Source organism: Leptidea sinapis, chromosome 1 (genome assembly GCF_905404315.1).
Source record: "Leptidea sinapis chromosome 1, ilLepSina1.1, whole genome shotgun sequence".
NCBI lineage: Eukaryota > Metazoa > Arthropoda > Insecta > Lepidoptera > Pieridae > Leptidea > Leptidea sinapis.
In genome coordinates this window covers 15,185,593-15,202,840 of record NC_066265.1, presented here as the reverse complement: position 1 = coordinate 15,202,840, position 17,248 = coordinate 15,185,593, and the positions used below count along the sequence as shown (strand labels likewise).

The 17,248-nt window shown below is 44.7% G+C and overlaps 2 protein-coding genes across 2 annotated transcripts in view; one reads left to right on the top strand and one right to left on the bottom strand.

The window, feature by feature from the left end:
• Positions 1 to 2,531, top strand: part of LOC126965513 (E3 ubiquitin-protein ligase znrf2) — a 153,706-nt gene extending 151,175 nt beyond the window's left edge. Inside the window, exon 4 of the mRNA XM_050809166.1 lies at positions 2,089 to 2,531. Within this exon, the coding sequence (XP_050665123.1) occupies positions 2,089 to 2,146 (58 nt within the window). The 3' untranslated portion in view covers positions 2,147 to 2,531. The remainder of the gene's footprint in view (positions 1 to 2,088) is intronic.
• A 4,942-nt stretch (positions 2,532 to 7,473) lies between these two features.
• Positions 7,474 to 17,248, bottom strand: part of LOC126965154 (protein virilizer) — a 28,009-nt gene continuing 18,234 nt past the window's right edge. Inside the window, exons 7-9 of the mRNA XM_050808615.1 lie at positions 11,175 to 11,258; positions 10,062 to 10,141; positions 7,474 to 7,614 (exon numbers count right to left, since the gene is read on the bottom strand). Coding sequence (XP_050664572.1) covers positions 7,541 to 7,614; positions 10,062 to 10,141; positions 11,175 to 11,258 — 238 coding nt within the window. The 3' untranslated portion in view covers positions 7,474 to 7,540. The remainder of the gene's footprint in view (positions 7,615 to 10,061; positions 10,142 to 11,174; positions 11,259 to 17,248) is intronic.

The window sequence follows — 17,248 nt, the reverse complement described above, 5'->3', positions numbered from 1 at the left end:
GTTTCCTAATGGCTGTTCCCAATATACTATCTACAGATTGAGATGAATTACTATCTTCTACTGTCAGTAATCAGCTGTCACAATATATCCGATAAGTCATTGTTATCGCTAGTTCGCTGTTGCAATTTCCATACAAACTTCCAAACCTGGTAAGCTATACGTCGTCCCATTGGCAGACAGCGTCGATAAGTTTATTGGGATAGATGAGTCAAGAATAGTTAAATTTTTTTATCTCAAGTAGTCCACAACCGGAGATTGACTGAATATCGGGAATGGAGTCTGTGCCAAGCTCAGCTTAGCTTGTTCTACGCGGCTTATCCATCTGTATGCTGGGAACAAAAGACTTAGTGCCAACTCCTCACCCACAAAGCGACTGGCTCACACACACTGCACGTTATTAAACCTTTATGCGAGGATTACGCTAATACTATGTGCAAAGTCTAAGTGAATATTAGGAATTTAGTACTAGTTACTACATTTTAGGGTGCTTAAGCTCTTTCCCTCCTTGTAATGTTTGTTTTGTTCTGTAGCGTGACTTTAGTTTAAAGTTCTTGCCATGTGATGGTTTGGAGTCTTATTTTTATGAATTAATATTTGTATATATAAGTATTAATTATTTATATTTATTTGGTAAAAATCCGAGCGAAATTTTTAAGAATGTACAAAACTTGAACAAAAAAAACTAATAGGACATCTGGATTGGAACCGGGGTCTTCTGCTTTCCGGATCACCCAATGTCCCATTTGAGCTATTATAGTATTGTATAAAGTGGCGAAATTCACCTTTGCATTCTAATGTTATTGTAGCTGTTTCTCATTAAAACACGGATAAAACTACATTTTTTTTAAATTGAAACCTGGCTAGGTCGATTTATCGCCCCCCGAAATCCCCCGTATATTAAATTTTATGAAAATCGTTGGAGCTCGTTTAAACATATAAGATAAATGAAAAGATTCCTACTAGAGAAAGATATAAATTCATAAAATTCATTTTATGTAAAAAGATAGAGATTTTATGTTTTGTCTGTGATAAAAGTTGATTGTGTTAGTAATTCTAAGACATTTCTGGTAATGACTACCTGCTCCATTAAACAATAATGGTTTGAGAGATTCATAAATAACCTTTGTGCTGATATTGGTGTTAAAAACATCAGTTTGAATAGATATTTGAATAAAAGAAAGGTTAAGGAACTGTTAATAAAACCGTTAATGTGGAGGTTTTGTCTTCTGGATAAGACAATAAACTGACACAGAAGCGGCCCGACTGGTTTAGTTATATTCATAGTATTATGTCCTATGGTATACTTATTGTTATGGGGCAGTGTAGCCGATAATACTATTTTTGTGCTGCAGAAGATAGCTATTCGAGCTATTTGTAAACAAGGTCCTTAAAAATCATTAAGAGAAAAGTTTAAAGAAAAAATAATTCTTGATGTTGTGTATGTTCATAAATTCCCTAGAATCTGTGATAATCATAAGGTTAACACCAGGAACAAACTTGTTATGCCTACTACACGGTTAAGTCGAGTTAATAAGTCTTGTTGGGCGATATAAATTCTTTTTCAACATGATTCTCGAATATGTACAAAATAAATGTGCTACGTAATTAAAAATAATTGTTTAAAAATATTGTGAAGTACAGGATGAGCGGTTAAATGGAGCGAAAACCTCTTTAATAATACATTTTTTTTTGTAAGAAAATGTAATGTGACGAAATTTTATAAAAAAGAAGCCTGCTGAGTTTCTTGCGCCCGTTCTTCTCAGGTCTGTGGCATATATTTTTGAATTGGTGGTAGATTTACCAGTGGGAGGCTCCTTTTCACAGGAAGTCGGCTCCTATTTCTGCCGTGAAGCAGTAATGCGCTGTAGCTAGTGAAATTACTGGGCAAATGAGACTTAACATCTTATGTCTCAAGGTGACGAGCGCAATTGTAGTGCCGCTCAGAATGGCGAAGAAAGCAGGGAGTTTCAATTACCATCAGCTCAACGTCTTGCTCGTCTGGTCCCTCATTTTCATAAAAAAAGTTTTTGGCGTTAAACTAATGTGTATATTATTATTCTATTTCTAATAAAAATATTTGTATTTCAGATGTATAGACCAGTGGTTCGAAGTGAACAGATCGTGCCCCGAGCACCCCGGCGACTAGTGCCCCGCGAGCGCGGCGACGCGGTCGCGAGCCGGTCCTCGAGTGATTCGTTGAAGAGACTGCAGCCCGCCTCGGGCCTTGTGTACATATAAACTTATCTTAGTGAGATGTTTTACCATTTAATGAATTAAACAAAGACAATTATTATAGTAAATGTAAACGCTACGGGAAATTACTAGTGGTTTATTGAATATTTGTTATAGTTTTGGTTATTGTATATTATTATGTATGTATGTGTATAGTGGCGGTTTGTTACAAGTAAGTGTAGTAGCGCGCCGCTCGACTCGGTCTCATACTATACGTACATATCCGTTCACAAGCTTGTGTATATTAATTATATTGATTTGATCTTTTTCATCTTGATAATAAAGTTAATTTGTTTCTAGCTACGACTTTTATTTTGGCATACTTGTCAATAATTGTACCATATTTAATGAAAAATCATTCGTTTTACTAAATTATGTACGCTTTTTGACAACCCATCTTATATGAATAAAATATACTTACCCGTGATAAGACACACCATCTTTTTTTTTGCGTCGTGAACGTTCTATTTGGGCACTTTAATAAAGCACATTTAGACTTGGTGATAGATACACAGTTGACCCACGACTAAGAGGAAAGGTGTGCTTACATTGTCTTTAAGCACACTTTTAACGTTCCGCTATCAGAATGATATGTCCATATGTATAGAACGTCATTGGACATATATCAATAATCAATCAATCAATCAATCAATAATCAAGTGATCATAAAACATGAACTTTCATTCATTTCATTTCAACTTTCGGTAATTCCATATTAACCCCCATAGTAACTCACTATAGACCAACCTACTGCCCACTTTCAGTAATATATTTGATAAATGAACAATGAAATCAATTGATTCATTTTTAACCATAAATTATTATTATAATAGTTTGGTTTCACATAGAGACATTCAAGTTCCAATTTAACTTGTGGCTTTTTATTATTGTTGAACATGAAACATTGTTCAGAAAACTCCATTACGTAGTTAGAAATATAACCGCCGTATTAATATAATAGTAATTACCACATACCACATAGTTTGAAATTAGGACTATTGTATTTCTGATAAATGTTATTTATTACCTAATCTTAATAAACAATCGAGATACATCACTCTTGTTTCAAATAAACCGTAGTTCAACAAAATACATGTCCCGTTTTTAAATGGAGTGTGGTTTTTTTGCGGTCAATAAACAAAACCAAACTGCAATGCCCTATAAACCAATAAATTAAGTAGTCTAAAAAAGCTACTTCAATAATTTTTAACACCTGCGTTTTTGTTAAATTAAATATCAAATTTTTAAGCTATTGCATAGCTTCTATCGCGGGCCTTGAACATGGAGGAACAGAAATTCCGTAACGAAAATAACCTAACACCCCCCACTAGATGTATATAGATATTTCGCCGCGATCATTACAGTTGCCGTGGAACAGCGGTTATCACGTATGCTTTTTGTGCAGACGGTCCCAGGTTCGAGCCTGGGGAACGTCTTGATTCTTTTTAATTTCTTTATTTTTTTATCATGTTTCTTTTATTTTTATTATTATGACAAGTAATTTTATTTAGTTTCACCTGTTCTGTTGTCTGTCTGTAATCAAATCTTGCAAGTTAAATTTTACTCACTTCTCGTATGCTTTTTTTAAATTAATTTTATCAAAAATAACCTCAATATTATTATTTTTTGATTTTCATTGTTGTTTTTGAAATATTAATAATATGAAAATGTGTCAGTCGACAGTTGGTCCATTCAATGGGAAACGAGTGCCATCTTGTGTTAAATTATTTAAAACTACGATAATTAAATTTATCACATTCTTTTCACTTTTTTGGATCACTTAGTGTATCCAAAAAATAATCCGAGGAGTACACTGAAGAAGGGTCGAAAATACTTGGTATAAATATTGAATTTGAAAATGAATAATGATCCACAAGAATCCACAACAAAATATGGGACCACCATTGACGCGGTATTTTCCAGATATTTAGAAGATAACAAGTCTGAAACTTATGTTTCTTATTTCAGTTACCATAAACCTATAGTTTCAATGATAAATATTCCTGAATAACCTACATGTATTGTAAGATAATAAAAATATTTTGAACAAAATTAACTTCTCATTTATTTAATAAAAAGAAAAAAAAATCGGTCACCACGCTCAAAAAGTGTAACTTGGATTAATATCAATAAAAAAAAAATACTGCATAAATAAAATAAATAAATAATTATACTTGCATTACTTGATAAAAAATGCTATGCAATAGCTTTACCGCGGCAGTCCCCGAGTGCCACACGTCTTTTTTTTAAACAGCAATATTACAAAGACAAAAATGTATTTATTATAGTCTTTATTATTAGCCTTATGTCAACATAGTATTTAGATTATATATCTCTTCCTTCAGCTGACACCGCAAAAATGTTTGTTTAGAAAACAGTCTAAGATTAAGAAAGCCTGCCCGACTTGGATTTTTTTTTATTTGATTTCTCAAGGACAACAAACAGTTCACACAATACAGTATAGTAGATATTAAATTAATTTTAGTGAGAACCCACACCGTTATCCACAGGTTAATTTTATACTTACTAGTATCTTACATGATGAATAGCAAAGTTTAACTTAAGTAATATGTACATACAAAAGGAGGAAATAAATATAAAATTAGACGTCTTTAAACTAAGTTATTTACAAAATTACTTTACATTTAAACAAAAGAGTTACCTAATGAGATTTAATTTATAAAAAAAATTGTATTGATTATTTAGGTTGATATGATGTAATCAAAGGAATCGATCTATATATAGTTTGCACAAGTTTGCAAATCTTGTAAAGCCATTTTTATTGTGGCTACTGGCGGTTACATTGTAGATATTTTTGAACCATTTGCAGCAACCACCTCAGACGCTACTATAATGCCGCTATTTCAGGATGAAAATTCAACTGTAAGACATTTTGGAGAGAATGATGCTTTCATATTAGATCCTGCTTTTAGGGACTCTACTCCCACTCCTCAATACTTTGCATTTTAAAGTTTTCAACCTGAATCCTAAAGCGAAGGTGACACACAGTTATAAACTATTAAAACGAATAAATCGAGACTAGTAACTCTGTGCAGATGGGTTGTGGAAGTTGTTAACGGTCGGTTCAAAAGGGATATCAGAATATTTAAAAATAAATATACCGTCCTGATGCCCTTGCAATATTATATCGAGTTAATTTAAGATGCCTAGTTATTTAGCAGAGCATGTAGTTGGGCATCATCTTAACAGACGCGGAGTCGTTTTTACACCATTAGATGCCCAATTCCCACAATAGCCCAACATAGCTAGCTATGTTACCCACTATGGAAATATCAGATCTGACTCTTGGAGTATATCAAATGAAACAAACCCACTCAGAATATGGGGAACATCTCCGCACAAACGGCACTTTTATTGTGGAGATTAGCCATGCCATAAGAATAACAAATGTATCAGGCATGAAGACGAATCTTCACATGATAGTGTTAATACGGGCAAGAATGAAATCACGACATCACAGCAGTAAAGTTTATTGTCTACATATTATTAAAAATAGGCAAGACGGCAATACTTGGGAAGAAAGTATTTCTGGTTATTACTGCTGCTGTATAATAATTGGAAAAAGATTAGTAGGTAGGTATCTGTGCCCATGTGATGACGATTGTTTGGTACCTTGGGTGGGCTCGGCATTAGACTGATACTATAGTCCCACCTGCACAATTTCTAGACGATATATTATTGGTAAGGGCACGGACGAGTAAAAAAAGAAGGCCTCCGCGCCGTGGTATTAGCAAGTGAAGCACCGTTATGCTAGTGTGTGTGCGGTTACGGGGGATACTAGTTACACAACTTTTTCTCCCTTAAATAATAATATACACACAATACTTATATAGTATCGTTTTTACACATTTTCACAACGCACGATGATAATTCTCATAATGGCCGCCTATCGGCCTGAAGTAGTGTAAGTGTGTGCGTGGGGCTATGTATTTTACACGTTAACGGCTTGTTTTGGTGCTACACTGTTATGTAAGGTGACACGGAGTCCTTATTATTTTACTAGTCCGTGGGTAAGGTATGACATTGAAAATGGCGAAAAAAATTGTTTCAAGTAACACAAGTTAGTGATTGTGTTAAAGCCTGGATTCACTTTAATTATTTTAATCATCAAGCAAAGCTAGATAAGAAGGCCTAAATCTAAAAAAACTTTCAATTATGAATTTTAAAAAATTAAAACGTTTTACTTCTTAATCGTTACAGAATTGCTTAAAATCCACTTTACGAAATGCTAAACAAGTGAGAAATATTGTATTGTATCTTAACAAGGATTAACTATATATTATAATCTCAAGCGATTGCCAATTCCGTGGCCATCTGGTGGGCAAAGCCAAATTGGCTTCGAAGAAACTGGGCGTCATAAATAGAGCACGGCAATACTTTAAGCCGGGCCGGCTTAAAGTATTGCCGTAAATTCTAGCGCTCAACAAATCGCAGGTCCGGCCTCACATGGAGTATTGCTGTCATCTCTGGTCTGGCGCACCCCAGTATCCGCTCGATCCATTTGACCGCCTGCAACGCAGAGCAGCTCGAATTGTCGGGGACCTAGCGCTCTGTCAACGGCTGGTTCACTTGGCATTGTGTAGAGATGTCGCTTCATTGTGTGTCTTCTACCGCATTTATCACGGGGAGTGTTCCGACGAGCTGTTCAACCTGATTCCTGCCGCCGAATTTCACCTTCGCAAGACACGCCACAAGTTACGATATCATCCCCACCATCTGGATGTGTGGCGGTCCTCCACAGTGCGATTTTCAAGGAGCTTTCTTTCTCGTACTACGAAGCTGTGGAATGAGATTCCTGTTGCATACGCAGTAAAATAATGTTCATTGATTAACATTTATACTCAATTGCAGTTCACTTGATTTATTAATCAATATTTTTATGTCCCCTTTTTTTATGGAAAAAGGAGGACAAACGAGCGTACGGGTGGGTCACCTGGTATTAAGTGATCACCGCCGCCCACATTCTCTTGCAACACCAGAAGAATCACTTGAGCGTTGTTGGCCTTTAAAGAAGGAAGGTGTACGCGCTTTTTTTGAAGGTACCCATGTCGTATCGTCCAAGAAACACCGCACAAGGATTGCCCCGCGATTTCTTTGCCACAAGCCAATTGATATTAGAGATATATGTACTGTAATAATCATCAGTTTTCTAGACTATTTTTATTTTTCAATTAAATATACGATTCCACCTTAAATTATAAAATAAAAAAAAAAACAATATATTTTAATATAATTTTATTGAATTTTTTTTCAAGATTCAATCTTCTTAATATACAAGTGTAGGTGATCACCTCATGAAGGCCCGGTGCCGCGGGTTCCGCTGCAGTCTCACGCCCGCTCCGCCGCCCCACCCCATACCGCCTGTCAATACAAATGATAATAATATCATATTTGTTTTAGACACACACATTTTAAACAATAGATTTGCATAAAGTACTTTTGTATATTTATTCGTCTTAAATCATAATAAATTCATAAATTTAATAAAAAGTTGCAAGCATTTTTGAATGAGCGGAAAAATGCAGAAAAAAATACTTTTTTTGTTTTTCAAAGTAATCTCCGTTCCTCTCTACACATCGTCGCATTCGATGGAACCACCGATAAAAGCAGAGGTCCCATTCTTCCTTAGGGGTCTCTTCTATGGCATTTTCGTACGCTCTTACCGCATCTTCAGGCTCGTAAAGCGAATATCTCGAATTTTATCTTTAGTTCTTGGGCACCAGGTCAGGACTCTATGGCGGATGACTCATTATCTCGACACCTGCCATAGTCAAATATTCAATAGACCGTTTTGCGGAGTGCGCTGAAGCATTGTGGTGAAGGAGGATCCTGCTTCGAGAGCGCTGCTGTCGAATTTTTTCCAAGACAACAGGCAAACAGCGATTGACACACCAGTCTGCAATAATTTCCTTCCATATTCCAGCACAACTGTCGTGAAATGACCTTTCCGACCAAAGAATGAGGCAATCATCTATTCTCCTTGACTTCTTCGTTTCTTTACCTTAGTTGGCCGATCCTCAAAAGGAAACACCCACTGAGCTGATTGCCTTTTGGTTTCGGGTTCGTAGCAATATATCCAGCTTTCATCACCTGTGACGATATCAAATACAGCATTTGAGTCTCACATTTGGCGACACCACTTCATGCGAAGGTGTTTCTGGTCGTCGGTTAAAGTATGGGGAATCCATCTGGTACAATGCTTCCTGATGCCTAAATGTTCGTGTAATATTTTTTGAACTTGACTCATACCAATGCCCAGGTTTGCCCGTATCTGCTGATAGATCTCTCTTATCTTCCTCTATCATGCGTCGCACAGCACTGATGTTATCTTCAGTAGTCGCTGTAAAGGGACATCCCTCACGCGGATCATTATTGAGATTGCTACGTCCACGGTTAAACTCGTTAAAACAATTGTAAATAGTGGCACGATTTGGGGCTTCATTAAGAAATGCTAATCGCAGCCTATCATAGCTTTGTTATTGAGTAAGCCCACAACGATAGTCATAATAAATCGTTGACAGAAAATTTTTCGCGTTAGGTTCGCATTTTACACGTGTAACAAGTTTTAGTTTTACCGCCAATTTTATTCACAAAAACAAATGACAAATGAATGCAATATACTACATTAGGTTACCAAAGAGTTTTAAAATTGAAATTCAAAAAAGTTTTCATTAGCAATGTTTCTAACTGGTCAGTTCTAAACATTTTCAGTGTTACCCACGTAACAAAAATAAACTTTTTGTTTATGTCAGAAATTGCTGTTCAGTGATACAATATTCGCACTAAAAACTTGAGCAAAGCAAATGAAGCACCTGTAATGTATGAATGAGTGGGGTGGTAAAATCAAAACAACTTCTTTAGGGGTAAGGAAAGGGAGGGCACAGACAAAATTGTCTTTTCAGAAAGACTCAACTCAGTTTCAGTTCGGTAGACAGAATACGAATCATAGTTAATGCGAAAAGAACAAGCGAAGATGATTTTTTTTAATGGAATAGGAGGACAAACGAGCGTACGGGTCACCTGGTGTTAAGTGATCACCGCCGCCTACATTCTCTTGCAACACCAGAGGAATCACAAGAGCGTTGCCGGCCTTTAAGGAAGGTGTACGCGCTTTTTTTGAAGGCACCCATGTCGTATCATCCCGTAAACACCGCACAAGGAAGCCCATTCCACAGCGTTGTAGTACGTGGAAGAAAGCTCCTTGAAAACCGCACTAAACGGAGGACCGCCACACATCTAGATGGTGGGAATGATATCCTAATTTGTGGCGTGTGGAACTTTCTCATTTCTGACTCAATAGTAATGACTGGCTGGCATCAGCTTTAATTTTTAACGATTAAGCGATTTTAATCCCCAGAATGATTATGTTTAACGGTCACTTTCAAAAAGAATGGCATGCTTTAATTGTATTAAGGACAATGCGAGACCATTTTGAATGAGTTCCATAGTTTTGATACTAATGTATCAACTAAAGGACACTACAGTAATTTTAGGCAATATAAAAATATATTATCGTTGGATTATATTTTGACTATTATTTTTTAACTTCCCGCTAAGAAAATTGAAAATTTTCGAATATTCGGGAACCGTTTCTCAGAGCGCCATTTGTTTCTGAAGCGGTAGTAGTATCTAGTAGTTATTAGAAATGACATCAAAAATAATTCTAAAGGAATCAATTTTGAGAAAATAAATGCCTTCTATGCCTTTTTATGCCGTTATACATTTTTGCCTAACACGATAAGATTGAGCCATATTGAAGTATGGATCGGGTTTAGATAGTGTACATAGTATAATATTATGATAGTTACCCATCATGTAGGGAGGTGCGCCTGCGTGCGGGGGGAAGTGTCCGAAGTGTTGTCCCATCTCCCACGCGCCGCGGCCGCGCCTGCCACAGAACGTGGGATCAACAATGTGGTCAACTGGATACATGATGAGATCAGGGTGTGAACATGTAGGTGACCAGTAGAAAGTTGAACTTAACAATGGTTATTACCCGGCGACACTGCTCGGAAAGTTGACCAAAGTTGAAGAGATAGGGTACTTTCGTCGGCCTCATTCACTTAGGCTGATATCTATAGAGTCTACTTAGATTTTTCTCAGACGTTACTTACGTAAACTTGATCAACAATCTAATATCATTGAAACATATAATGTCAGTGTCAAGTAATCTTCTTTCAAGTAGTGTTTAAAGAAGACTTTTGAATCTTCAAAACATTTTACTATTGTCACTGACTAAGAAAGCATAATATAATTCCCTTTCAGTGTCTGTTATCATTTTGGGGTGTTTTCTGCCATAATCGCCACTGGCAGGCGGGTTGGCGATCGCAGTGAATGTTGGTGCTTCTCGGAAGGATGCTGCAGCCCATCCTCCGTTTTTTGAATCCCTTAGCCGCCTCTTACGAAACCTACGAGAGGATATGGGGTGGTCCTATTCTGGTGCGACACCACGCGCCTACAGTTGGTTGACCTCGCCACAAGATGAATAAGTTGGATGAGGGCAGCGCAGGACCGATCGTCATGGCTATCTCTGGGGGAGACCTTTGTACAGCAGTGGACACGTACGTACGCTGAAATGATGAATAAAATTAAAATGCAATTCAAATACATACAATTTTAAATATTAATCGGACAGCCTGGGACTAGATTGTGATTATTTTATAGCGATAGAAATGGCTGTACAATATTTTATATTTTTATTGAACACAGCGCAAAAAAAGAATGCTGGGAGACGCCGCTTCTTCTCTCTAAAAGCGCCATTTGTTTCCGAAGCGGCAGTAGTATCTAGTAATTATTAGAAATGACATCAAAGAGAATTCTAAAGGAATCAATTTTGAGAAAATAAATGCCTTTTATACCTTTTAATATTTAAAACACAATAATACAAAATGTATCGTAAAGTAATAATCAACATATCTCACATATGTCTGTAGTGCGGCGGCGTCGCAAACCGCCCCCGCTCCGCTCCGCTCGTGGGCCCGCTGCCCGCCCCGCGACGGACGCCTCTGTGAACACACACGCTACAATATCAGTATATATTAAAATGATTTGCTCATAAAGTAAGGCACTGCTGGACCGAATTGAAAATGTATTTATTATATTTTTGTTTACCTCAATACGTCGGAGATTTCAACGAACGTAAAATTACGAAAAACTTAAAGGCAAAAAAGTCAAAGAATGTAAAATAGCAATTATTTTGTGCAGATATAGAATAACGCATTCGACATTCTGTTAGACAATTCTGCGGTCATTGCGAGTGTCCATAAAAATGCCGAGCATTTGATATATTAAACAAAACAATTAAATTGCAAAGATCGTGGTCTTATCTTCGGTAGGTACATTCATTATATTCATTTCATTGTAATTTGATGTAATCACATAACTGATTTCAATTCACTGATTTATTGATGTTGAATACTTTTAAATATAATAAATTTATAACCCGAAAAGAAATTCCGTGTTCCATTAGGTAAGTACCGGAAGACGTTGTGTTGGTAGGCCGATGATCTGGTGAAGATCGCGGATTGACGGAGGCTTTTGTCGAGCAGTGGACGTATTTCAACTGAGGTGATGATAATTATCAGGTAAGTTTACCGGTTCTCATGTAGATATGTTGAAAAGTATGAACCTGCAATCTCAATTTGTACTTAACAGGTTCATTTACAGATGCGGCACGTAAAAAGAACTACGTTTAAAAAAAACTGAAAAGTATCAAATAACTAAAAATTTAATTTATTACACCACATATGCAAACCTTTACCTTAAATATTAATAAAATACTTTTATTTATATGTGCTATCTATTGATAGGTTTTAAGTCAGTGCCAAGCTCTAAAGAAAATAAAACTAAATATATGTACAGCTTACTTACTGTAATTAGTAAAGATATCTTGCCACGCGTGTCTGTCCGCTGTTTTGTTCTAGACAAAGCTATCCCGCTCAAGGTCCCGCGTGGCCAGTGTAGGTACCTATTATTACATTTGGCTTGGCACCTACTTCAAAGCTATCAATGCCATCTATTCCGCGGATAAGATTTACGTAAATCGGATCATAAATCTCAGAGAAATCGGCGTACATACATAAAGAAAAATACCGACCGAATTGAGAACCTCCTCCTTTTTGAAATCGGTAAAAAGACGTGTGTTGTTGGTGTGTTCACCTGTTGATGTTGGTGTGGGTCGCATGCGGCGGGTGATGCAGCGCGGTGAAGTCGTCCACGTGCAGCGACGGCGGCCGCGACGTGTTGGGCGGCCGGGAGCGGAACGTGTTGCCAACAGACAGTGTGTTCACCTGTTGATGTTGGTGTGGGTCGCATGCGGCGGGTGATGCAGCGCGGTGAAGTCGTCCACGTGCAGCGACGGCGGCCGCGACGTGTTGGGCGGCCGGGAGCGGAACGTGTTGCCAACAGACAGTGTGTTCACCTGTTGATGTTGGTGTGGGTCGCATGCGGCGGGTGATGCAGCGCGGTGAAGTCGTCCACGTGCAGCGACGGCGGCCGCGACGTGTTGGGCGGCCGGGAGCGGAACGTGTTGCCAACAGACAGTGTGTTCACCTGTTGATGTTGGTGTGGGTCGCATGCGGCGGGTGATGCAGCGCGGTGAAGTCGTCCACGTGCAGCGACGGCGGCCGCGACGTGTTGGGCGGCCGGGAGCGGAACGTGTTGCCAACAGACAGTGTGTTCACCTGTTGATGTTGGTGTGGGTCGCATGCGGCGGGTGATGCAGCGCGGTGAAGTCGTCCACGTGCAGCGACGGCGGCCGCGACGTGTTGGGCGGCCGGGAGCGGAACGTGTTGCCAACAGACAGTGTGTTCACCTGTTGATGTTGGTGTGGGTCGCATGCGGCGGGTGATGCAGCGCGGTGAAGTCGTCCACGTGCAGCGACGGCGGCCGCGACGTGTTGGGCGGCCGGGAGCGGAACGTGTTGCCAACAGACAGTGTGTTCACCTGTTGATGTTGGTGTGGGTCGCATGCGGCGGGTGATGCAGCGCGGTGAAGTCGTCCACGTGCAGCGACGGCGGCCGCGACGTGTTGGGCGGCCGGGAGCGGAACGTGTTGCCAACAGACAGTGTGTTCACCTGTTGATGTTGGTGTGGGTCGCATGCGGCGGGTGATGCAGCGCGGTGAAGTCGTCCACGTGCAGCGACGGCGGCCGCGACGTGTTGGGCGGCCGGGAGCGGAACGTGTTGCCAACAGACAGTGTGTTCACCTGTTGATGTTGGTGTGGGTCGCATGCGGCGGGTGATGCAGCGCGGTGAAGTCGTCCACGTGCAGCGACGGCGGCCGCGACGTGTTGGGCGGCCGGGAGCGGAACGTGTTGCCAACAGACAGTGTGTTCACCTGTTGATGTTGGTGTGGGTCGCATGCGGCGGGTGATGCAGCGCGGTGAAGTCGTCCACGTGCAGCGACGGCGGCCGCGACGTGTTGGGCGGCCGGGAGCGGAACGTGTTGCCAACAGACAGTGTGTTCACCTGTTGATGTTGGTGTGGGTCGCATGCGGCGGGTGATGCAGCGCGGTGAAGTCGTCCACGTGCAGCGACGGCGGCCGCGACGTGTTGGGCGGCCGGGAGCGGAACGTGTTGCCAACAGACAGTGTGTTCACCTGTTGATGTTGGTGTGGGTCGCATGCGGCGGGTGATGCAGCGCGGTGAAGTCGTCCACGTGCAGCGACGGCGGCCGCGACGTGTTGGGCGGCCGGGAGCGGAACGTGTTGCCAACAGACAGTGTGTTCACCTGTTGATGTTGGTGTGGGTCGCATGCGGCGGGTGATGCAGCGCGGTGAAGTCGTCCACGTGCAGCGACGGCGGCCGCGACGTGTTGGGCGGCCGGGAGCGGAACGTGTTGCCAACAGACAGTGTGTTCACCTGTTGATGTTGGTGTGGGTCGCATGCGGCGGGTGATGCAGCGCGGTGAAGTCGTCCACGTGCAGCGACGGCGGCCGCGACGTGTTGGGCGGCCGGGAGCGGAACGTGTTGCCAACAGACAGTGTGTTCACCTGTTGATGTTGGTGTGGGTCGCATGCGGCGGGTGATGCAGCGCGGTGAAGTCGTCCACGTGCAGCGACGGCGGCCGCGACGTGTTGGGCGGCCGGGAGCGGAACGTGTTGCCAACAGACAGTGTGTTCACCTGTTGATGTTGGTGTGGGTCGCATGCGGCGGGTGATGCAGCGCGGTGAAGTCGTCCACGTGCAGCGACGGCGGCCGCGACGTGTTGGGCGGCCGGGAGCGGAACGTGTTGCCAACAGACAGTGTGTTCACCTGTTGATGTTGGTGTGGGTCGCATGCGGCGGGTGATGCAGCGCGGTGAAGTCGTCCACGTGCAGCGACGGCGGCCGCGACGTGTTGGGCGGCCGGGAGCGGAACGTGTTGCCAACAGACAGTGTGTTCACCTGTTGATGTTGGTGTGGGTCGCATGCGGCGGGTGATGCAGCGCGGTGAAGTCGTCCACGTGCAGCGACGGCGGCCGCGACGTGTTGGGCGGCCGGGAGCGGAACGTGTTGCCAACAGACAGTGTGTTCACCTGTTGATGTTGGTGTGGGTCGCATGCGGCGGGTGATGCAGCGCGGTGAAGTCGTCCACGTGCAGCGACGGCGGCCGCGACGTGTTGGGCGGCCGGGAGCGGAACGTGTTGCCAACAGACAGTGTGTTCACCTGTTGATGTTGGTGTGGGTCGCATGCGGCGGGTGATGCAGCGCGGTGAAGTCGTCCACGTGCAGCGACGGCGGCCGCGACGTGTTGGGCGGCCGGGAGCGGAACGTGTTGCCAACAGACAGTGTGTTCACCTGTTGATGTTGGTGTGGGTCGCATGCGGCGGGTGATGCAGCGCGGTGAAGTCGTCCACGTGCAGCGACGGCGGCCGCGACGTGTTGGGCGGCCGGGAGCGGAACGTGTTGCCAACAGACAGTGTGTTCACCTGTTGATGTTGGTGTGGGTCGCATGCGGCGGGTGATGCAGCGCGGTGAAGTCGTCCACGTGCAGCGACGGCGGCCGCGACGTGTTGGGCGGCCGGGAGCGGAACGTGTTGCCAACAGACAGTGTGTTCACCTGTTGATGTTGGTGTGGGTCGCATGCGGCGGGTGATGCAGCGCGGTGAAGTCGTCCACGTGCAGCGACGGCGGCCGCGACGTGTTGGGCGGCCGGGAGCGGAACGTGTTGCCAACAGACAGTGTGTTCACCTGTTGATGTTGGTGTGGGTCGCATGCGGCGGGTGATGCAGCGCGGTGAAGTCGTCCACGTGCAGCGACGGCGGCCGCGACGTGTTGGGCGGCCGGGAGCGGAACGTGTTGCCAACAGACAGTGTGTTCACCTGTTGATGTTGGTGTGGGTCGCATGCGGCGGGTGATGCAGCGCGGTGAAGTCGTCCACGTGCAGCGACGGCGGCCGCGACGTGTTGGGCGGCCGGGAGCGGAACGTGTTGCCAACAGACAGTGTGTTCACCTGTTGATGTTGGTGTGGGTCGCATGCGGCGGGTGATGCAGCGCGGTGAAGTCGTCCACGTGCAGCGACGGCGGCCGCGACGTGTTGGGCGGCCGGGAGCGGAACGTGTTGCCAACAGACAGTGTGTTCACCTGTTGATGTTGGTGTGGGTCGCATGCGGCGGGTGATGCAGCGCGGTGAAGTCGTCCACGTGCAGCGACGGCGGCCGCGACGTGTTGGGCGGCCGGGAGCGGAACGTGTTGCCAACAGACAGTGTGTTCACCTGTTGATGTTGGTGTGGGTCGCATGCGGCGGGTGATGCAGCGCGGTGAAGTCGTCCACGTGCAGCGACGGCGGCCGCGACGTGTTGGGCGGCCGGGAGCGGAACGTGTTGCCAACAGACAGTGTGTTCACCTGTTGATGTTGGTGTGGGTCGCATGCGGCGGGTGATGCAGCGCGGTGAAGTCGTCCACGTGCAGCGACGGCGGCCGCGACGTGTTGGGCGGCCGGGAGCGGAACGTGTTGCCAACAGACAGTGTGTTCACCTGTTGATGTTGGTGTGGGTCGCATGCGGCGGGTGATGCAGCGCGGTGAAGTCGTCCACGTGCAGCGACGGCGGCCGCGACGTGTTGGGCGGCCGGGAGCGGAACGTGTTGCCAACAGACAGTGTGTTCACCTGTTGATGTTGGTGTGGGTCGCATGCGGCGGGTGATGCAGCGCGGTGAAGTCGTCCACGTGCAGCGACGGCGGCCGCGACGTGTTGGGCGGCCGGGAGCGGAACGTGTTGCCAACAGACAGTGTGTTCACCTGTTGATGTTGGTGTGGGTCGCATGCGGCGGGTGATGCAGCGCGGTGAAGTCGTCCACGTGCAGCGACGGCGGCCGCGACGTGTTGGGCGGCCGGGAGCGGAACGTGTTGCCAACAGACAGTGTGTTCACCTGTTGATGTTGGTGTGGGTCGCATGCGGCGGGTGATGCAGCGCGGTGAAGTCGTCCACGTGCAGCGACGGCGGCCGCGACGTGTTGGGCGGCCGGGAGCGGAACGTGTTGCCAACAGACAGTGTGTTCACCTGTTGATGTTGGTGTGGGTCGCATGCGGCGGGTGATGCAGCGCGGTGAAGTCGTCCACGTGCAGCGACGGCGGCCGCGACGTGTTGGGCGGCCGGGAGCGGAACGTGTTGCCAACAGACAGTGTGTTCACCTGTTGATGTTGGTGTGGGTCGCATGCGGCGGGTGATGCAGCGCGGTGAAGTCGTCCACGTGCAGCGACGGCGGCCGCGACGTGTTGGGCGGCCGGGAGCGGAACGTGTTGCCAACAGACAGTGTGTTCACCTGTTGATGTTGGTGTGGGTCGCATGCGGCGGGTGATGCAGCGCGGTGAAGTCGTCCACGTGCAGCGACGGCGGCCGCGACGTGTTGGGCGGCCGGGAGCGGAACGTGTTGCCAACAGACAGTGTGTTCACCTGTTGATGTTGGTGTGGGTCGCATGCGGCGGGTGATGCAGCGCGGTGAAGTCGTCCACGTGCAGCGACGGCGGCCGCGACGTGTTGGGCGGCCGGGAGCGGAACGTGTTGCCAACAGACA